Genomic DNA, 23,406 nt, shown 5'->3' with positions numbered 1-23,406 from the left:
CCTTGTCTAAGTTTTTGTGCTCACTTCTTTTATATCATGCAAATCCAACTTGCCGACAACATGCTCTTCTGAACAGCAAACTCTCCATTTTCAGTAAATGTAACCTCATTAGAACGCCAACATCAGCTTGTTTCGGGTGCATCTTTAAATTTTTTATTCACTCTCAGTGCACATGTTGTCACGGCATATATCCCTCCTTCCTGTTCATTTGCAGCCTGTTTGCTGGTACGGCTGTGCTGGCCAGCTTCTTCTTCACGGTGACGTGGCTTCCTGCGGCGCTCATTGTGGCCGAGAAATGGTGCTCCTCAACATGTTGCCTCTGCGTGCCTCCCTTTGGCGTGTACCTGCCGCGCCTGAAACGCTTCTGGTGCTGCACTCCCGTCTGCGCTGCCTTGTGGCGCCTGCACCACAGGTCAGGAACTGTGGACTTGTTGTTTCGTGTGTTAGCCCCTAGACGGCAGCACAGTGCTACGATCTGAAGCATTATTAAAGCACAGCCTGATGTGATAGCATGGAAGCACAAGAGAATGGTTTGTAATAGGGGGTAGGCACAGCCGAGTAGTTTGCCACATAGTAATGGAAAGGGTCTCAATTACTGAAATTTTTTTTGGTTTATAGGGAGGCAATAAAGCATTTACACAGGTTTATTAAATCAGCGCTAATGACCACTCGACGTCTGCTGAATTGCCATGGCTCTCAAATGAATTTAAACCGTGAAAAAGTTGAGGAAAGAAGCAAGTGGCAACTTCGCTGTTTTGGGTGCTTTTTTCCAGATCATGGGCCTTCACACCTTGTATGGCATGGCACTGTTCTCTTGCATTTCAATGAGCATTGAGTTTGCTGGCCTTGTCTTCAGTGAAGTAGCACTGTTTCTGTTATACACTTTAATGAGCCTGGCCTTTACGGGCCTTCGATTCTAAGTTCTGTGTTTTTCTTTCATTGTACTCTGGCATTTAGCTTGCTGCAGGGCACTATAGATATACACACTGGGTTCCAAAGCACATTGTGTGTCAGGTTTTCTTTTCTAAAGCAGCAGAAATAAACATTCAGTTACTGGAAGTTCCAGTTTGGTTTATTGAGGCCACTGCTATCTCTAGGAGGTCCTCCAAGCACAAAGTGAAAGTAGAAATTTTTCTCTGTCAGACAACAAGCATCTGCAAATCCATTTAGATGTTTTTTCCCTCTGTGATGTAAAAGAGAAGCAATCAGCTGATTGTGAGACGTAATCTGGGAAAAGTGAGCTCTGATTGTAATCATCGCCGACTTGTCTGAAACCGCACTGGAGGCTGCTTCAGCCATTGAACATACGTATTTACACGATTGCAAGTTGACTCGATTGTAAGTTGACCCCCCATATCAAATTTCAGAAAAAGAATAAAAACTTGGAGTTCGTCTAAGCTTGGCCTTTAATAATAAAACGCGATGGCCTTATCCTGTGGCCGCCACTTATCGCCAGCCACTATCGGCTGCCGCGCGCGGGCGTGCCCGTGGGCACATTCCAAAACGAAAATGTATTAGTCACCGTACTACTCGTCCACACTTGTGCCATTGTCCTCACTAGTGCTGCCATCGTGATCGCTGCTGCGGTCCCACAGCACGTCATTTCTAACATTTTCGTGCAGTGAAATCCCCCAATTCGCAAACAGCCGCTTCATGTCGTCGCGTGGAACAGCTGAAAATTTTGCCTCGCTGCAGCTGCCACACCATATCACCCGTTGCAAATGTCGAACTTGTGGCCCGGCGCGCAGTTGTTCATTTCTTCGGTGTAAAGAATGACAGCGATCTTGAATGTAGCCGTGAACAAGCGCCAGTCACTTACCGAACCTGGAACACAAATGACCACTACGAAGCACTACATTAAAAACTTGTGAAACGCAGCCGGTAGTATTCAAATGCGTCAGAGCAAAGAGAAACTACGCGTGAGTGGCGTCGGCTCTTCATCGGCTATCGACAATCCCCCCGGCGCCGCTGCCGTTCTGAGAGGCAGTGCCGCCGCGATTGGAACAGCGTCCGTTCCATCAACTATCGATGCTCCCTTGAGCGCCTAGTGCGCATTTGAAATTAAAACAAAAACAATAGCTTGAAGGAGGCCTATTAGGAGTAGAACGCAAATGCGTTATCAGGCTGCTGCCGCTTATCTGCTGCTGCAATCTGCAGCCCCCTGTGGGAAGTGGGGAGGGGGGTCCAATTTGCTCCTTATTGACAGCCGCCATCGGCCGCCACGCATGGGGAAGGGATGCCAGTTCTGCGCGTTGACAGGGCAACTGCTCGAGGCCAGCACCAGGAGGAATGCGATGGAGCCACACAGTGAAATTGTAACCACCTTGTAGCATGCCTGATATCTCATTTATCTTGCCTTTATTTATGGTGCCATGCTTTGGTGTTGATTGTAAGTCGACCCCCCCACCCCGCCACTTCAGATTTTCAAATTTTGAAAAATAGGTCAACTTACAATCATATAAATACGTTTTAATGAGCCTAGCCTTTACAGGCCTTCGAATCTAAGTTCTGTTTTTTTTCTTTCACTTTACTCTGGCATTTAGCTTCACTCAACAAGCTAAAGGAAATGCATCAAACTTATGTTTAGCTCAGCTGGAAATGTGAATTCCTGATTAGCTCCAGGTTTACATCAGATTGATACTTTAGTTGATAAAGGTCTGCAGATGGGCGAGTTGGTGAATAGTAAACATGCAGCAGAAAACAGTGCGTAGAGATGGGGCAAAAAAGTTGTGTGTCATCTCTTTCTCATCTGTCCCATCTCTAAATGCTCTTTTTTGCTGTGTTTGATAGTTTAGTCTCCAAAAAACTTGCTATTGTGAAATGCACTTGTGCTAGGAAGTACTAGTTACTTCACAAATATAATAATAATAATAATAATAATAATAATAATAATGATAACTTTATTTCCATCAGATCAAATAAAATTTGAGAGAGGAGGGGAGAAAAAAAGCGGCATTCCGCTTGACAGAGTTCTCACCTCCTGTTCAGGGGGCAGTGACAGGGATGAGAAACAATTTTTTTAGCATAACAGTCAGCTTCAATATACAATAGTATACACTATACAGTCAAGAAAATAAACACCATAGTGTGCGCATTCAAACATAAATAACAACAAATAAACAACAAATAGAGTAGAAGGTCCATCATACAAAACGGTTGATGTATTAGTGGTAACCGAGATGAACTAGAAATTTCGCAGAGAGGAGAGAGTAATATCGGGAAAGCTAACGTTAGCTTCAATTAGCTTGTTTAGTACGAGCGGTAACTGATAATTAACCATTTGACGGCCATAGTTGTTTCTTGTAAATGGTAAAACCCACTGTTGTTTATGGCGGTGTGGATAGGGCGGAAATGGTGTCGATACGTCGTTTTTGCTCAACTTTATATAGGCGCAACAGTCTATAAGCATAAAGATTTAGTATTGTAATGATGCCGAGGGTAGTTATCAGATTCTGGGTTGTGTGTCTGCTGGGTAAGTCATAGGACTATACGAAGGATATTTTCTTTGAAGCACGAATATCCTTTGTAAATTAGAATGTGTTGTTTGTTGCCCAAACTAATGTACTGCAATTTAGGTGGGAGCAGAATAAAGAATTATATAAGGCAAGTTTGACTTTTTCCGGTAAAATGTTTCTGTGACGCGATAGAAAGCCTACAACCTTAGATGCCTTCAGCATGACGTAATTAACATGGTCATCCCATTGCATGTTTTCTTGAAGATAAACACCCAATGATTTAAATGATTTTACTGTTTCAATTAATTGTGATTTGTAAAAGAAAGCTATTTCTGTACTACAAGTTTTATTCTTCGGACGGAAAACTACAGCTTTAGATTTTGTCACGTTTATTGAGATCTTGGATATCTGGATTAAACACTAATATATGCTAGCTTTGCCATTATATGTTAGCCGTCCTTTAGTGTGACTATACTATATATTGAGCCATGGACATTTTACTAGTATAATCATTAGCAAAGACAGCCAAATGTGTGTGGTCGCTAACTGATTTTTTGGATACCACGTGTTCAGACAGCTGTACAAAACAACTCAAAACACTACAGTTATCCAAGTGGTTTTTTTTCTTTTTACTGCTTGATTATTCAGGCTTTTTTCCTGTCCCCTTGGAAGTCTGAAAAATCAGTCAGCAAGGCTATTATATTGCGGTTTCCATACATATATGTGATTGCTAAAGCACTGACTAAACTCAACTTTAACTAGGAAAACTGTTTCACCAAAATTCACTGATTAGACGTTTTAAAAGGAGCTTGCTATTGCATGTTTGGCTCAACTGATGACACTGAGATCTGCCCGCCCCAAATGAGACATTGCAGGAAATTTGAGGGATGAAAGAGCAAGTGTTTTCATCTGCTAAATATGTGGTCTATTACTGAATTGAACTAAAGGTGGAATTAATCACTGTCATCCTAGCAGTTCCCTTTAATGGAAGCAGCTACTGATCTAACCTGAACATGTGCGTGCCGCAGGAAATGTACATTTGGTGCAGATTTTTCAGTCGCTATGTTGGTACACCATGTTGTTGCACCATGCATTGTTGTCATTGTGAATTACAAGAATCTCAGGTGTATGAAATCAATCGAGAGTCCACTACTATTGCTTCTCACTTTTACCATTGCTGAGTTCTACTTTGCTGAGTTTACTGTAGCTGAGTGCTATGCCTTCACGCAGTCAGGAATGGCCAATTGAAACTCCTGTGAAAAACAGCTGTGCGCTTAAGAGACGAAGACGGAGGCAGAACTAACACGACACACAAGCTGCCTTGCGTGTCGTGTTTGTCCTCCCTCCGTCTTCGTCTCTTAAGCGCACAGTTGTTTTTCAAAGATCATGAACCAACTAGCTCTTCAAAAAGTGTTACTTGAAACTTCTAAAAGCACATTTTGGACTGGCTGGAAACCACTCAAAACCAGCTGGATTACAGTGAGTGCTTATATAAGTGCTTGTTGATTCTTTCAGCCAGGCAAGTTCATCCGTACTCTATTGAAAACTGAGGACAAATTTAAGTTATCCTGTACCGATAGATTACTGCGTTCTAGTGACAAGCGGCTACCTTCATTGAAAATGGAAGATTTTATAAGCCAGGAAGGTCTTGAAAATATTTACGTAGGTGTTTCATCCACCGGCTGCTCTTCAAGACAACTATAATGTTTTGTTCCTAAGGCTAGGCAGTACCACCATTCACTTCGGAATGGCGTTCACAGATTTTTTTTTTTTTGTCTTGACATCATGAGTTTGCAATGAATGCGACTTTGTTTGCCAAAGAAATATCAACAGCACCGAACAATCCGGATTCATATATCGCTTGGGCACAGGGACCACATCATCGTTCACTCCTTGATTTTATTAGAGCAGCCAACCTTTTTTCATTTATTTAAGCATCCTGCTTATCCCTCATTTCATACCCTTTATTCCCTGATGCAATAAAACATCGCTTGAAAAGAAAAAAGAGCTAAGCAATCAATTTTTACTATGGACAAAAATTAGATGTGGCTAAAAATTGTTCTCTATGTACTTTTAAGGTTGCTTGCTCCTTCAGCGTGCTAAGAACCACATGGCAATGTCTCGCTCTTATTTCTTTTTTTTTCGATGGATGCAGCCTTGCTGAAGGGGCGCGCATTTTTTACGACAAGCTGTTGCCGTGCGTCGTGATCCGTCTGCGGTGGTTCTGGCTCCTGTCGTTGGCACTGGTGGCGGCGGGTGGTGCAGTCGCCATCTTCGTCCACCCCGCTTGCGGCTGCCCGAGTCACCCGAGTTTCAAGTTCTCAGTGCCAGCCACCTGTTCGAGCGCTACGACCTCGACCTGAAAGAGCGCTTCTGGTTCGAAAAGGCCCGCAGCAGGGTCAGTGGTTTGGTCATGTCACTGTATCTATCAGCAGCCGGATTATCTCGGCTGTTTTCTAGGTGTACAGTATCTGGCATGCCTTTGCCCAAAAAAGGAATTTAGTGGTGGTAACAAAACAACCGCAGACACCACTTTATTGAGCTGACAAGTTTATACAGAATGCATAAACTTCGTGGCCCGACTGGGAGCGGCAAACATGCAGACAGCACGTGACAGTCACGCCACTATGTGATGTGTGCTTTTCCTGCAACACGGTTTCAGTTTTGCCTATGCGTGGCCCCAAAATTTCTCGCGCTGCAGCGACGACTGGAATGGCATTTTCAACATTCTAGACCTTGATATGGATATTACTTATGGTGAGCTACAAGCCTCTCAATAAATAAGAAACCTATCAGTAATGGTTAGAAAGTGAACTACTGTATATTAATTAACCAGCCTGCTAGTTAGCACATTGTATCCTGATGCACTACACTGCTGACAAATGCAATGCTGAAAAAAGCACTCTTGTAACTCAAAAAGCCTGTACTTGGAAATTACCGGCAGTCACGCATGTGCGTCTGTACAAGTTCTTCCCCCTGCATACAACATTTTGCATCCTCTATAGCGCTTGACAAAAAAAAGGAAAATGATAAAAAAAGCTTGCGTAGAAGTGGTGTCCAGAGCCTTGGCCTAGGGGCTTGTTCTGTTGCAGCAAGTTGTTGTGAGAGAGAGACGCACAGTGACATTCCCATCGAGTATGCTTACACTGAAAGAACACAAGTAATCTCTCTGAAGAAAAACATCAGCCATTAGCAAGACTGTGGGCTTGCTGGTACTATTCGTGTGCGTACTTGTATCGTATATAGGTCATATTACAGTAGAAATCGATTATATCAAACTCGATGGGATCGAATTACCCTTCATATCGAATAGTTTCTGAGCACCGTAAAGCTGCAGCATAAGGCAGTGGAAAATATATGGCTGTATTGTCCAAAAATTAGCCGGCACATCCAATAGATTGAACTTCAGGCGACACCGGGCCACTCAAGGAGCTGGCTTTCCCTCAACACATCTCTACAGGTCCCGTATGGAGCTGCGGGTGCTATTGGTGTGCGGAGTTTAAGTATACGGAGTCCATCAATAACATTGAAAAATATGTCTCTCTGAGGCAATGAAGATGAAGACACAAAAATTTATGACTATTTTGCTCGGTAATCTGCATTCAGTAAGTGGCTATTATAGAAACACATTTTTTTCCCATTTCAGCAAGTTTATTTGTTGTTAAATTTACTGCTACTTTTATATTGAATTACACTTTATATTGAACTCATAGGTATTTTTTACGAGTGAGATATACATGCGTTTGACTGTATTTGCACACGCATGTTTAGAACTTAAGCAGAACCGAAAAGTGGGCAATTCGGAGAAGGATGCACATTCTGGACAGCGTAAAAAAGAGAAGACACAGCAAGGTGCTCACACAAGCACTGATTTTCTTTTCAGAATGCATGACTAGGGCATGCATGTCAGAAAGATGCTATTTTCCCAAGGAAAATTTCTTGTTCAAAAGGAACAGCCAGCCCCGTTGTCCCTTTATGGGAACAATGAATAACTGCGCAAAAAGGACGGGACAAGGGAGAAGAACCAGTTATTCATTGTTCCCATAATGTTGTACCAACTAGCCCCTCACCGCACTCTTCCCGTTGTCCCCACTGCAATGTTTAGGTAAATTTGCCCTTGCCTACGGCATGCCCAGAACTTATATGAAGCCTTGCCCTTCACATCACTGGTGTGTACGCTGGTATACTCCCGTATGGTGTACGCCAAGAGCATAGCTGTCAGTAAAAAATGTATGGAATGCCATAATTTGCAGGACCCTTTCCACCGACTGCCCATCCGCATCATTTGGGGAGTGCTTCCGGTGGACACAGGCGATTACCTCAATCCCTCCGACAAAGGGGCCATGGTATTCGACCCCGCTTTTGACGTCGCCGATCCAGCCTCGCAAGAGTGGCTGTTGTCTCTTCTGCAAGCGGTTGCGCACCCAGAGCTTCCATCGTTCGGCGCTGGGTGTCCTCTTCTCGGGCTGCTTCATCGAAACACTGAGTCTTGGATGGAGAGGCGATGTGTCGACAGCTTCAAGCAGGTGCGGGCAGTGTCTCGTTGTCTGCCTGAATGATTTATTTTACAGCACCAGTTGTTAGAGCCAGATCTCACCGTGCACTTGTGATTGTCTTCCACTTGAAATCACATAGTACTTGCCTGTGTGCCATTAAACCCAACACAGCACAACACAACACATCACATTGCATTTAAAATAGATAATTTAAATGGATCACATCAGGGGATCATGTGACACATTATCAGTTAATTGACTGGGAGGCAGCTCATGAATTGTCATTTAGTCACGGGAATTTTAAACCTCTAACCCATGACCGTGATGCCCTTAACAGTTGACACTGAACTAGGCATCGCATTGTGTGAAAGGTCTCATCAGCTTTTTACCATAGCTTCGAATTCTACAGCATAACAGAGGCAGGGAGGACATGAATTGTGTGAACTCTAAGAGAATAAAATGAAGTGCGCAGAATAAACAATGTTGTAAGCACTGCACTGCAAAAAAAATTGAGCTCACTTTTTCCAACTCGGACCTCTCAAATCATGGTGTGCATGTTTTCCGACATATGCAAATTTCTAAATGCAGGCCAACCGCCTTCCTTGCTGCGAATCATCCCATTTTCCATACCCGAGGGACGTCTTCAACCTCTGCCTGCGAAGGGCCATTGCCAGTCTGCACCAGTCCCCTGGTTACTACTTCGTCCCCGTATGGCGGGGCCACGCTTCCTACGCAACGGCACGGTTCGAGCGATCGTCCTTGAGTATGACAGCGTCTACTCTTACTCACACTCACACCATGACATGGACACCTTCTGGAACCGCGTAGAACACTGGATCGAAGATGAGATGAAGACTGCTCCACCTGGCTCCGCAATGGCTGGTTCATCAGCGATCTCGAGTTTTACGACCTGCAGAGCAGTCTCGCTGATGGCACTCTAGTTGCCATGGGTGTGGCAGTGGGCGTGTCATTTCTGGCACTGCTGGTGACCACGCTGAACCTGCTTGTGAGCATTTACGCTATCATCACCATTGCGTGCATCATCTGCCACCACCGTGGGTGCGCTGGTGCTCAATGGGGTGGCGACTTAACGTTCTCGAGAGCATCACAGTGTCGGTGGCCATCGGCTTAGCAGTCGACTACACAATACACTACGGCGTGGCCCTACCGCCTATCATCACAGGTGAGCATCTTCTGCACCCACCGAAGAAATGGCCAATCTACTTCGGTTCTCAAAGCGAGAGCAAGTTCAAAATGTTGGAATTGGAAGCTTAATCGCATCTGCTTCTAGAGAGAAGAAACTACCTACCATATTTACATATTTACACAATTGTAAGTCGACTCCCCCCCCCCCCCCAAATCACATTTCCGAAAAGTAAAAAAAACTTCCGAGGTTTTTTAAGGTTGGCCTTGAATAGTTGAACACGATAGCATTATCCAACCGGCCGCCGTTTATCGCCAGCCGCTTTCGGCTGCTGCGCGCGGGCGTGCCTGTGGGCACATTCCAAAACGAAAATGTATTAGTCACTGGACTACTCGTTCACACTTGCGCCATCGTCCTCACTATAGCACTGCCGTCGTGATCGCTGCTGCGTCCACAGCACGTCGTTCTAATGTCGTCGTCCAGTGAAATCCCACACTTCGCAAACAGCCACATCACGGCATCGCGTGGAACAGCTGAAAATGTTCCTCGCTTCAGCTGCCACACCTGTATCACCTGTTGCGAACGTCGAAATTGCGGGCCGGCCGGCAGACATCTGTTCGTTTCTTTGGCATAAAAGATGGCAGCCATCTTGAATGTAGCTGTAAACGAGCGCTGGTCGCTTGCCGGACCTGGAGCACAAATGATGACTGACGAAGCACTACATTAAAAACTTGTGAAACGCGGCCGGCAGTAGGCAAATGTGTCAGAGCCAAAGAGAAACTATGCCTGAATGGCGTCGGCTCTTCCATCGGCTACCGACACTCCCCGGCACCGCTGCCGTTCTGAGTGGGGGTGCCGCCTCAATTGGAACAGCAGCCCTTCCATGAACTATCAGCGCTCCCTTGATCGCTGAGCACGCATTTGAAAGTAAAAAGAAAACTTGTTGGATGCTTGAGCTTCCCATAGAATGCGATTGCGTTATCGGGATGCCCCGGCTTATCAGCAACCACAGTCAGCAGCCACGTGTGGGGCGCCAGTTTGCTGCTTGTCGATAGCCGCCATCGGCCACCGCCAATGCACGTGGAGAGGGTAAGCCAGTTCTGCGTGTTGACATAGCAGCTGCTCAAGGCCAGTACCAAGAGCGATGTTACGGAGCCACGCAGAGAAAATGCAACCATGCTGTAGCATGCCTGATATCTCGTTTGTCTTGCCTTTACTTATAGTGCGATGTTTTTGTTTCGATTGTAAGTAGACACCCCCACTTCGGATTTTCAAATTTGAAAAAATAGGTCGACTTACAATTGTGTAAATATCGTAAATTATATCCTTGCTATGCTTCCTTCAGAGCCTCCATGGCTGTATCAAAACGTGGCTGAGCTTTTGAATGCATCCAGCTTCTTTTGGACAGTACACTAGCTTGATGTGGCTCCTGGGGACCACAGTGTAACCTTAATGCGAAAATGGTTAGACTAAGTTCTGCTCTAATTTCGTTCAGCTTTGCGTGTTATGTATGGGAGGCACTGTATGTATCTGTATATAAACATGTCGTCCACCAAATATAAGGAATTCTCCATTCTGCTGTTTACACCCAGAGGTGTTCGTTGTTTTAGCATTGCCACCTGTTGGTGCAGTAGATCTGCAAAACAGCCATCTGGGTGAGGGTGCGAGCTAGCTGTTGATTCGTGACTAAAGTACAGTAATCCCTCGTTATAACGAAATCGCTTTACTCGAAATATTGCTTGATTCGAAATTTCTTCCGGTCCCAATCCAAATGCATGCATTTTAAGCTGCATTACTCGAAGCGCACGAAGAGCTTGACCCGCTTAAAGCGAAGTGACGAGTGGAGGAATCGCCCCCCGCGGCGGCGACTCGTTTGAGCATGCAGTGTCAAATTAATACCGCCTACGAATTAGTCTCATGCAGGCACAGAACAGGCCACAAAGGTACCAAACCTACGACCGATGACCTGCCTAGTAATGAGTACGAAGCAAGTGCCAAATGCTCTCATCTGTTTAAAGCGGATGTGAACGGAAGTGTGCCCGAATCAGTCACAACCGCATCACTGGTATTCCCTGTGAGAGAATCCAAACGAAAATAAAATTTTCATGACGCTTTGCGATGCCAGAAAACCGCGGTCTCTTGGATTCCGAAAAGTGGCCAAAAGACCGCAAGCAGACTTGCGGCGTAGCATTCCATGGGGTGCGCTCGGTGAGCAAAATTTTATCGCACTAAAGAACATTTCTGGCGCTGAAACGTGCCAAAAAGCACTAAAGAAGTGTCCCTCCGCTCATGATGAGCCCATTCACGCTTGCGAGTCGCGAGCGAGGTGAGCTTTCGGCAACGAACTGCCCTGGCTGCCGTAGTCATCACTAAGCCCAACCGTTTCACATCGGCCAAAGCAGACGAAACTCCCGAAAGCACGCAAACAACGTCATTCCTGAGAGTGTTCGCTTCAAACGAGAAGGCAACCCGCAGGTTGCGCTTGCATATGCGAACAACGGTGTTGTTGAGCTGCTGCCTGGTCGCACGCCCATTAACGTGCTCTAAGCGAGGAGCTACGTTAACAAATCGGGAAGACGACTTTGGGGAAGCCGGTCTAGAAATTTGCTTGCCGCTCGTCATAATCGGCCTGTATCGCAGTAAACGACCGCCCCTAGCTTTGTTGCACTTTTCACAATGCAATTTATAATCGACCGATAACTTCCCGAAAACACGAAAAATCCAAGCATCGCCAGTGGCGAGTCAGGCTGTCAACATGGCGGGTCAACGCAACCACGGTGTTTCCCCGACGATTTTCTCGAGCCGGTCATGCTCGATTCGCGCCATCCGGCCAGACAAATGGTCTAAATGCGTGGTAGGGCCATTGAATTTTGTTCCCAGACATCTGTCAACGGCGCGGATGCGATGCTGCGCGAACACCGACACTTGAACCGTAGAATTAGCAGTGTCGTCGACAACAGTGCGCCAAAAAACTCGCCAAAAACTTAATTGCAAACTTCATAGCTACACACCTCGTGCAATGCTTGGTCAGATTAGAGCAGGGGTTGCACGCTTCACTGAATATATTGTATTGTGATTTCTTCGCCATTGCGGCGCAATTAATGCTCGACTGCTTTAGATTTTCTCGGGTGGTCGCTTATATCGAGTTACCGCTTATAACGAATTTTTTCGCCATCCCGCTGAATTCGTTATAATGAGGGATTACTGTACTCTGAGACAGCCACTGCAGAGGCAAGGTGCACTAGTGCTAAGTTCTAACTGAAATTTTATTCAAAACAACTATCGCTTGTGTACTGAATCTGAAGAAACTATACAATAACCAAAGGATGACATTCGGTGCGTTACATGGTAAAAAGTCACAACTCCGCTTTTATCAAAGAAACTGAAGGCAAGCTAACACAGTAATTAAACAGCCTAGATATTTCCACTGCTTCCACAGCTGTGGTCAGCAAGCACCCTGACCGTGTAGTGAGAGAGATTGTGGATGCAGTGCAGATATCTAGGCTGCTTGATTGTTGTGATAGAGTACTTTACAACTGAAACAAAATGGCAGTTGGTAACAATGGGCCATGGTACATGGCATCCTGTATTACTCCACTGACAAATCACAACGGAGAACAAAATCAGCTTTTTAATGTCTGACTGTATCAAAAAAAGCCAGAGGAATAAAAAATTCTTGAACTTAGAATTTTATCTCTTGATTAGCTTCTTCGTTAGGTAACAAGAAAAGCTTTAACGGCGATCTTTTTGTCACAGAGGAATTCGGTTGAGCAGTTCTGAATGTGGACGGAGCCTCACTGTAGACTTGAGTTCTACCCGACTATAGCTTGTCCTCAGGTTCCTTGCCAAAAGCAGAGTCGTAGTTTTTGACGATGTAATGCATCAAATGTCATCCTTTGCTTTTTGTATATTTGCTCTAGAAACAGCATACAAGGCGTTGTTTTTTCGATTAAAATTTCAGTTGGAAATCAGAATTTGTATGTAGTGTCTCGTTATCGATTGCTTCAGTGTTGCATTGTAGCACTTTAGGCCACCTGGGGGTGGCTATTTAGTCACATGAGGGGCATTGTTGGGCAATAGAGGCACTTGGACTAGCACAGTTAGGCCTTCTGCAAGTGTGGAAGGAAGGTTTCAGAAACATTCTACATACAACAATGCCCCCATACATAAATTTGTTTACTTGTCAAAATCTGTGAAATGATAGCATTTCATGCCTAATGCTCTGTTCCATCAAGTCTTAGTGGTTTTGACTCCTCATTTTGACTCTTACTTTGTTTCCATGATTGATTTCCCATAGCAGGACCGCGAGTCCTCGGTGATTCAGTCGCTGTCACGCGTCGGCAGCCCCGTCACCATGGCGGCGCTCACCAGCTTCCTGGCCGGGGCACTCATGTTTCCTTCCTTCGTGCTGGCCTACCTGCAAGTGGGGACCTTTCTCATGCTCGTCACTGGCGTCTCGTGGGTGTATGCCACCTTCTTCTTCCAGTCACTGCTCAGCATTGCCGGCCCCCAGCACGGCCGGCTGCAGCTCGACTACCCCAGCCTGCAGTGCTGCGAGAGCGCACCGGCGCCCGTCGACAAGACCGTGTACGCCCTCTCCGAGTCCACCCTCTCCACATCGAGTGCCAGCTGTCCCGCCGCCATCGTGCACAGCGAAAGCCACGAGCTCGAGCCACTCACCCTCGCTGTGGCGCTCAATGGCGGCAGTGCCGTGAACCGCGCGGGGGGTCCCGGCAATGGCAAGAAGAAGCAGAAGAAGGCGAGGCAGCGCTCAGGGAGCCTGTCAGCAGCCGCGGCGCGGACTCATGGCGCTCGCCGGAAAGTGAGCTTGCCGGTCGTAAGCGTTACATTCCACGGCGACCCCAGTCCGCGCCACGTGTCGGGCGCCACAAGTTCGTCCACCATTGTTTGCGGTGCCGATGAGGACATGCATGATGACCCTGTGGCATGAGATGGGCATGGGCGAGGTTTGAGCCTGGAGGTTGCTTGTATGATATTGGATGTCATGTCTCAGGGGCTCAGGTTGAAGAGCTGGGCGGAACTTCTCACACATCAAAGCAGGGATCCCAAAGATCACAAAAGCACTTGCGGCCACAATGCGGAGAGTTTGCTACATCATATATGATGCGCCCTACAGTGTTGGCATGTGTTTTCAGTGAAGGCAGAAATTGCTTGTGCCGTTCATCATCATAGTATTGCAAAGACTGGTACTTCTTGGGCAGCAGAATAGGGATCTCAGTGACCGTGAATCCACTCACAACCATATGTCGCTGCAAACTTGTTAGTTTGACAGGTTTCTGTGTAGACTTTAAAAGCTAGCCAGTGTCATTGGTGGCAGTTTTGGCTGAAGTGTACAGAGGGCATGAAATGCAGAGGTTGATTGGTGTGGAAGGCAGAATGAAAAAGGGAATGCGAGAAGGAAGATGACATTTTTATTTTGAAAAAATTTGTCGAAAAATGAGCACTAAAAAAAATTAATGCTTGATGGCCATTGCAGGTCACAATGTAGTGTTGAATGGTCACTTGAGCCACAGAATGGCATTTTTAGTTAGTGTCTTGACGATAACTACTTACTTGTTGGGCATGCATATGCCTATACAGGTTGAAACGATATGAAAAGGAACTTTTCGTAACCATGAAGGCAACAATTATTCGCAAAGCATGAATGAGAAGCATACTTTTATTTTCTGTTTAAGTAGTTTTCATGCATGCATGATCTGTTTAATGAATTTCAGTTTAAGTACAAAAATGAAAAAAAAAATCACATAATTGATCATAAATGAATAAAAGTGGAAATAAATCAGTGTTAATTATCGTTTATATTGCTGATACCTGTACATACAACATGGAAACAGTCATGAGACAATCATCAGGTAACTTAAAAAATAAAGCATGTTGGATTGTTGTGATGGCTAGCGTTGGCCTGCATTTTCGTTTCTCGTTAGTTCATTATCACAGCGACATTGTCAGATAATGAAATTTAGCTTTTGAAATCTGACTTGTCTTATTATAAATTTGTACATTTTGTTTACATTTATTTTGTGCTTCATGAGGTGGCAGCTGCTGGCCTTAGTTTGAATTTTGGGGGAGCGAGAGGTATCGGTTCCAGAGCTTAGCTTTGAGGCTTGCTGCTGTGATTCATTAGTAGTATTAAGAAGTTTAACTAGAATTTTTGAGAATATAGTGATGGCAGTTTAGCGCTTGGAAAAGGTGTGCTTTTTAGTTTTATTTTGTGGAAAGCGGTTGCAGTCATGTGAATGCATTGTTTGTTTGGCCTCTTCAGGAACAGTGAAAATGAGCAGTAGTCATGATTTGGTTATCTGAGTGACTACTTAATTGGCAGTCACATAGGTGCCTGCGCTCTGCTATCTGCTTAGTCTTGGTACGATGTGCCCTAAATTTAATAGAGATTGGCTTATGCTTTAACATTACACATTTGCATTCAACGTGCAAATATCTTAACCTGCAAGCAGCACATCTTAACAGACCTGTTATTGTGAGCAAACTGTCTGCATTGTTGCCAGCCCCTGAAATCTACTCACCATCTGAAGAACCTGCTTTATTGGTAAAAGGATAAAGTTATGTGCCCTGATGTGATATCTACAGACAGCACTCCTGTTAACATGAACTATTTGATAGTTTGTTGTCTCGTTATGTTTGCCTTTGTTGCAGTCTCTGACATACTATTAAGTTCCTAAGTTCCATAGTGCTTGAGATACTGTCATTATCAGCTGATATTGCCGTTGCTATGTTGCGCATATTTTATTTAAAGTTTTGTTCTAAAACACTTCGTCAAGTTTTTATCTCCACTGTCAGGTTCCTAGAAAGTGCCCCCTGCATTAAGTACTACGTACATATATAAGGTGTGTTGTTCTTTCTGTGCACGTTTCATCTCTGCACTGTAGCCTTTCTCTTGTAATAGTGAAAATGTATCGGTAGTACTTGAAGCAGTGTGTTGCCGACATAGGCGTCAACCGTTGTGTGTAAGTTTGGTCTTTGTTAATGTGCAGTTCAGTGATAAATGACAGTCTTCTGAACAACCTAATTGTTGGCGCGGATGAACAATGGCAGACAGATTTGCCATGATTCTCTTCAAGTCACCATCGACGTGTGCGTATCTGCTTTTCTGATGCCGCCGAGACTTCTACACCTGTCAAACTTGTAACATGACACATGATGTTATGGCATCACACATGGCAGCAAGTTTTATATTTTTGTGCTGCGGACAGCGTGAAGTGACTCAACGAGCAAAAAACCCACCGGATTGTGCACTTCCATGTCACCACATCCATCTCATCACTTCATTGCTGTGTTTGTGGGCCATCACATCAAGTAATCACATTTCAGGCGGCCAGAGCGTTCCGCCAGTGTTGTGTTGTTGTGTTTGTCGTGTCTCCAAAGTGAGCAGCAGCACCTGAAAAGTCACAACCTGTGTGGCAAAACCCGTGTATACCTTCTTTCAAGGGTCACCACCACATCATCCCATCACACACCAGACTTCGTCTGGAGTCTCTCGCACCCTGTGCAATGCATTAGAGAAGTTGGGACACAAAGATAACTCTCGGGTTTTCGTTTTCTTCACTGATGTTGGTGTGCAGGGTCTTAGGAATGATAGAATTTAGGAACATATGCACGGCTGTCCTCTAAATACTGAAGTATTTTGACAACAGTATTTACAGCACTCTTTTAGAGTTTTGGCTTCAATTTTTTCTGAGGTTATGTCAGAAGAAGATACAGTGGACTCTTGTTAATTTGAGCTTAGTTCATTTGAATCTTGCTTTGGCCCGCCAGCATCAGATGTATTGAAAAGGCTTCGCCTGATTCAGCCATCATGTAATTCAAACAAGTTTTCTGTCTTCTCTGATTTTAGTTATCAAAGAACTATAGACAATTTTAGTTGTGTGTTTTCTTCTTTAATGTGATGAATTATTCATTGGAATACATGGATCACCGCATCGTATTCTCCTATGGCCGCTAAATAACTTATAACTAAATTTCTTCTCTCATGCTGTTCCGGTTTCATCAGCCGAACAATGGCTGTGATATGTAGTTGGTGTTTAGGTCACGTGAGGCATGAAAAAAATCTGCAATATAAATGCTGATACTTAGTTTTAATTCACTACAACACTTAAACCAGCCTCCTTCAAGTACTGAAGTGATGGCAAATAACATATCAGCAGTTGTAATTGCCATTTTTTTTCGTGCCTTATGTGACCTAAAGGTCAACTACATATCCAGCCACCGTTTGGTTGATGAAACTGAAACCAAAACAGCATGAGAGAAGAAATTTAATTTTAAGTTATTCAGTGGTCATGGGCAAATATCACGTGGTGATTCATGTATGTTAGTGTCTAACATATTATTTGCAAGAAAACACGCAAGAAAGAACTTAGTGTCTACAATCCTTTAAGATTTAACTGTGCGCAAACAGCCACAAGTCATTTGTGCAGATGATAATCCGGACAGTGTGTCGCTGTTCTGTGTGCACACGTTTTTTGGTTGTTTGTCTTTGCATTAACATCATCACAGCCCACTGTAACCAAAACTAAAACTCTTGGCAAAAAGCACTTCTCTAATAAATTATTTAAAGCGCACTGGGACATATTTTCTCAGTTTTGTTGCTTCTAAGGCCGTGTACATTGTTAATATAAAAAAAAGAGAATATCTCCACCTGAGAATTTGGTGCTCCTGTTATGAGCATAGCTAACACCTTTCAATCACTGATACCTTGTTTTCTTTTAAGACTCTGAGACTCTGTGTGTGTATTCACAGTTATTGCTAGCCCTAGTGGCTATACTGTTCAAATGCAGAAACTCTTTCACGTGGCAAGGTACACATTGAATGACTTTATATTAGCAGTATATTAGAGCTGCTGGTGAAACAATGATTTTGGGCGAGGCATTACGTCTCTCTTCAAAATGGCAAATCCGTTAGTGCAGTGTCTTTTTGTCACCTGTGTTTTTGTGAAGGAACATAAGGGCCTAGCCAAAAACTTAACTCATGCTTTTGATTGGAGTTGTTAATTTATAGTGTCAAGTGCAGCAAAATTCATTGCACCAATTGTAAATGTTGATAAATTGAAAATCGTTAGTGAGCTTCTTTGCATTTGAATGGAAAAGAAAATGGGGTCTTTCATTTGATATAATGGCTCCTTCCATGAGATTGCATTTCTGCAGAAACTTGTCATCGTCACATGGCAAATTTTACTTAATAACAATGGTCAGATATTTTCTTGTCACTTTAAAATTTGATGAGTTTGTAAAGATATAAAATGAAGAAACACCCGCTCCTGTTGTGTATTGGAAATCACAGTTTTTAAACTTTTTACTGTTATTTTTGCACTTCTTGATCATCTGTGCACCAGTAATGGGATATTTTTTGTCACTAACATTTCTGTTCATTTTTCCCCTTTCACTTCAGGCTTGCTCAATTTAGTTTATGGTCTGAAAGCCAGCTGAAGCAACATTTTTCCTGCATTAGTATCATGTGTAGACTATTGGAACGTTAATGCTCTCAGATGCAAGTACTCCTGCTTGAATCATTGGCCCTTTGCAAGTATGTGGCATTTGATGGAAAATTTTTACATGGTAAATGCAACCATCTACTTGCTTTATGAAGAAAGAAAGAAAAAATTCTTTTATTTGTAAAATTTGTTCTATTTGACAGTGTTGGTCCAAAAGCATCAAAGCTTGCAATTGAGCTTGTGCAGTTCTTCATTCAGTTTAAATTAGTCAGCAGAAATGAAATTTTTCCTTCGATGCAAAACAATTCATCAAAATTGGTGGGGAGCTCTTTACCAATCTGAGCAGTTCAGCATTCCTTGTATGTGTTCAAACAGAAAAAGCAGAGTTTGGCTCATTACAAAGCTTGTCGTTGACCTCTTAGTGGCTAATTCTTCTGACCAGAAACGGCGTCAAAATGGTCCGTAAGCTATATGGCTCCAAGCTACTAATTATGCCTCTCAAAGCCTAGAAAACATGGCAGGGACTGCTTAATTGTAGTAATTCAAGCTTTACTGGCCATATAATGTGAAAATGAAGGGCTGTACCAATACAGTACACACATTGATACCAACTCTCTAAGGTGTAGTTCAAACGCTTTCAGATTTTTTTGTTAACTAGGTTTAAAGGAATTTTTTTGGCAATTTTTTATTTTTCAGTTTTTATTCTTACTGTTCGCTACTCTTTTCTTAAAATAATGATAAGAAATGATATGGCACATCCTTCAAGCTCTGGTTATTAAGAGTAGGCACTCTTTTTATAGCAGTCAACGTTATTCGTTTCAGAACAAAGAGTTCGAATTGTGATAACTTCAGGCAACACACTTTTGCAATGCTTAACAGAACCTGGAGGAGCAGCTTACAAAAGCCATGGAAGAATACAACAGAAACCAATGGTTTTAGCAAAGAGGTGAGTGATTGCTGCATACATACTGTAGCACATAATCATTCATGTTTTGAGCACCCTATGATTTCTTAGATATTACACTATAATTAGCACTATGGTTTTTTTTACCATTAGTGAGCCAGGGTAGGTAAAGTGGCTATAGAACCTGCACTGGTATTTTCCATGTCTTACATTACCTGAAAAATGAGCTATAGCACGATTAGCCAGGAATGCTGACACACTGACATATGATTCAATACTGTAACTGTGCAACTCCGTTGCACTTTCCTAGCACTAACTACAATTTGATACGTGCCACGTAATGTAAAGCATGGCAGAATTGTTCTGCTGTGTTAATGCCACTGTCACTTGAAATGAAACCACTTGTTTGTGTGTATGCTGGCAAAATGTTTAGCTAATGCGTTACATGTGATAACATTGTTGTGTAATTTGTGACACTGTCTTCACCTTTACTTAAGGCTGTCATGTTTATTGTTAATTGCTCTTTCAGTGGTGTTATGCTTGCACTTTTGTGAGAATACTGTTGTAGATAAGGTGCATTGAATGCATTGTGATCCACATCTTTGCAAACTTGATTGTTTTGTTTGATAGACTTTGTAGTGATTAACTTTGTGAAAGCTTCTCGCCAATGTTTTGATGGAAGTGTAAGAAAAAAAATTGTGTGCCAAAAAATGGCGCAAAGAAACTGCTTCCAGAGCTGTGCGATGCTCAAACTGTACATTGCCATGTCTCGTGTTTGCCTACATATCGAGACATGGATAGGTGTGCTTGCTCATCGACAAACATTCTCACCTGTGCTCAGCACACATTAAGACACCGTTGTCTCCAAGCCATTCAGTGATAGCATCTCAATATCATAGTTTGAACCTTGTGTGAAAAAACAAACAGTTTTGTGCATGAAAAGCTGTGTGGCTGGTTTGGAAACATACATGATGCCTGTGATGCCATGTATTGATCAATTTTGTAACCACTCTTCTATTACAACATTTCTGTGTGCTTGTTTGTGTGTACTCTAGGTGGCACTTTGCGTCACCATTGTTCATAGTAGTGCACGAAGGAGTGCTTAGATGCAGTTGTGTATATTAGGCATGGCACACTCCATCATTTATGTAGACGTTAAACAAGAAATGTATTTGAAGGCTTGTCTTGTTAGTTCTAAATGTGCTCAATTGTGCTGGGTTGTTTGGCTTGTTTTCAGCATGTCTGCTAGACTGTTTATTAAGCATGATGCTTCCATCAATCATGATTAAGCTAATATGAACCATCATCTCACTTGTCGTTTCAAAGGATTTGGTTTCAGGAGGGGAGAAACACTTGAATTAAAGAGCACGACCATGAAACACTTGGAACGAGTGAGATGTATGTTACACATCTGTTGCCAGCATGTTTCACATGTGGTGAATGAAACACGCTTGGTTGTAGCAGCAGCATATGACAGATGTGTCACATGTGGCCAACCCGTGACATGTGAAGCATATTGACTGGTTGTCACGAGGCACTTCCTTATCATTTGGCTTGGTTTGCCTAGCTGATGAAGGTCATGACATTCCCATGTCATGACTGTGTGCCGCATATGTGAACCATGCTTGTGATAGACATGCTGTGCTTCTCATAGGTTGTTTGCGATGCAATACGTTGTGTTGCATGTAGTGTGAGAGGCAAGATGTGATGCATGAACATCGCACAAATGTTCGAAGCATGATGCAAATGAAGCGTTGGTTTGTCCTCTCGGTGGTGTGTACAAATCAGCCTTGTGTTATTCGTTACCTGTTTGTGAGAACAGCTGACGTGCCAAGTTTTGTGCAAGCAGAGGGTGTGGATGACATGCCACCTTAGCCACTTTTGACGTGCGAACAGAGTACCACACGGACTCCTGTGTACTGCTTGTTGTGCTCATTTTCACCTGTGGTCCCAACTGCACATGCCATACTCATTACTAACATGTAAACCGAATGCCCACTGCAAGCACACATAAATGCTCAGTGTGGTATGTGATCACACCTCACCAATATGTGGGGCGCATTGTGTATAGTTCCCCCCTCAATTCACGCAGGCCTGTTCCCTCTCAAAGAGACTTCCTGTAAAGACACATAGTCGTAGCAGTGAGAACTTAGAGCTAGATTTTGCCTTCTCAAAACATGACAGCACTGGTTTTGTTGGAGCGTTGTTTGTGCACCAATGTTGGCTTGTTGCGATTGTTTTGTTTTTTGCTCATTACCGAGAACAAAGTGTTGTTGCCGTGTTCTTTAATCAGTCGCATTTACTGCTACTGTTTTGTTCACTGCATAGTAATTTTGGTGTGCTGGTATGTCATAATTACAGACTGTATCGCAAAAGGAACATTGTACAGACTAAGACCCCTCCCCCAGCAGTGTTCTTGTTAAGCATGCCCCCCCCCCCCCCCCCCGTGTTTGCCCTATACAACTGCCTCGGGCCCGTCCCGAAAAAATTTCTGGCTACGTGCCTGCTTCCTGTCATGATTTAAAGAGCCCCTTATGTGATCAGTACACCTAGCCTCCAAGTGCTCCTCCGGGCACCCAGCAGATAGCTGCACAAGACTGATTTTGAACATTTGTTTGCTGCTACTTAGAGGACCACAATTCTGGCAACCTGTTGCTCTTTATTTGGGCTTTAAATTTTCATTTGCTGACAAAGCCTCAGTATCTTAAAGCTTATGCAAGAGATACAATGTCCCTGGATTTGCTGGCCACATTCACGCAGAGCTTTATCTCAAAGTGCTGTTCAAATTAAATTTCCATTTCCTTTTCTAAACTGATGCAAGGAAGGATAGCCATGCAAGGAAGGCTCTTTTTTTCCTAACAGCACTCTTAATCCCCTGAGAGACATATTTTTTTGTTTCCGAAAAGGGTGCCAAAATGATCATATAGCCTATGCTGCTGTCTTTTGGCAAACCAAAAAAAGTACTCTAGACAAGCTCTACTTACTTAAACCAGACACAAATGACCAGAAAACACATTGCAAGCTGGACTCTTCATGAGCCAGAATTGACAGCCTGCTTATGACGAGCCTGGCTTGTCCAAGTCTGCAATGGGGGGTTCACGAGTCAAAGCCACATACCCTTAATGAGACTGATGAGCCTTGACGTACTGCTTTACCTCCATGTTCTGCCAGATCTTGTCTTTTTTTCCTCAGGTGGAGCTATGAAATCAGTCTGGATACTTTATGGATGAAAGCTGTACAGAGTCGATCAAACTTGTCTAGAGCGCTCGGGCGGTGTGCTGCGGAGCAAATGAAGTGAAATCTTTTCGCAACTGCTTTGCTAACGTTAAGGTGCTGATGCCTCTGCGGTTCACATGTCTACTCGGCTGCTCTCCAGCGCAAACATTGTCAGAGAAAGTCAATACCTGCTTTAGAATGTCGCCTTACTTCCCCTGGACGGCACCTCTCGACCGCTCTAGACAAGTGTGATCGACTCTGTACATGCTTGCGATGGCAACCTACTGATTTGCATTCCTTGAATGGCTTTGCAGCTTGCTTGACTGTACAGTGTTAGCAGGCTAGGCTGACGCAATCCTTCCGTTTTGCTTAATTAGATACACATAATTGTGGTCACTGACAGCAGCGATTGCATTTATTAAATGACACATTTCTGAAGGTCCTCAAAGGAAGGGATATGCTCCGTTTTATCCACACGCTCAGCTTTGTTACAGCCGGATGTAGTGTCTCTGTGCTGAACTTGTGCACGAAAAGGTCACCAAAGGTTTCAGTTTTGTTGGGAGACTCGCTAGAAGAAGTGACTCCCATTTGTTGCAGCTGAGTGGCAAGCTGCTTTTGAACAAGGTGTTCCTATGACCCTGTAAAGCATTTACTTTTCCCCGTTTACAAGTCCTGACCCCGTAAAGAATCTACTTCTCCCATTTGCAAGTCTTTCTGTGAGCGAACCA

The 23,406-nt window shown here is 43.7% G+C and overlaps 1 protein-coding gene across 1 annotated transcript in view; it reads left to right on the top strand.

Moving 5' to 3' along the window:
• Positions 1 to 14,181, top strand: part of disp (RND transporter family member dispatched) — a 102,711-nt gene extending 88,530 nt beyond the window's left edge. The window contains 13 exon segments of the mRNA XM_077636859.1: positions 215 to 412; positions 5,611 to 5,738; positions 5,741 to 5,853; positions 7,709 to 7,858; positions 7,860 to 7,935; positions 7,938 to 7,981; positions 8,540 to 8,654; positions 8,657 to 8,818; positions 8,821 to 8,996; positions 8,998 to 9,024; positions 9,026 to 9,115; positions 9,117 to 9,134; positions 13,393 to 14,181. Coding sequence (XP_077492985.1) covers positions 215 to 412; positions 5,611 to 5,738; positions 5,741 to 5,853; positions 7,709 to 7,858; positions 7,860 to 7,935; positions 7,938 to 7,981; positions 8,540 to 8,654; positions 8,657 to 8,818; positions 8,821 to 8,996; positions 8,998 to 9,024; positions 9,026 to 9,115; positions 9,117 to 9,134; positions 13,393 to 14,046 — 1,951 coding nt within the window. The 3' untranslated portion in view covers positions 14,047 to 14,181.
• Positions 14,182 to 23,406: the final 9,225 nt, after the last annotated feature.

The sequence above is a fragment of the Amblyomma americanum genome, chromosome 9 (genome assembly GCF_052857255.1).
Source record: "Amblyomma americanum isolate KBUSLIRL-KWMA chromosome 9, ASM5285725v1, whole genome shotgun sequence".
NCBI lineage: Eukaryota > Metazoa > Arthropoda > Arachnida > Ixodida > Ixodidae > Amblyomma > Amblyomma americanum.
This window is presented reverse-complemented; position numbering and strand designations above follow the sequence as displayed.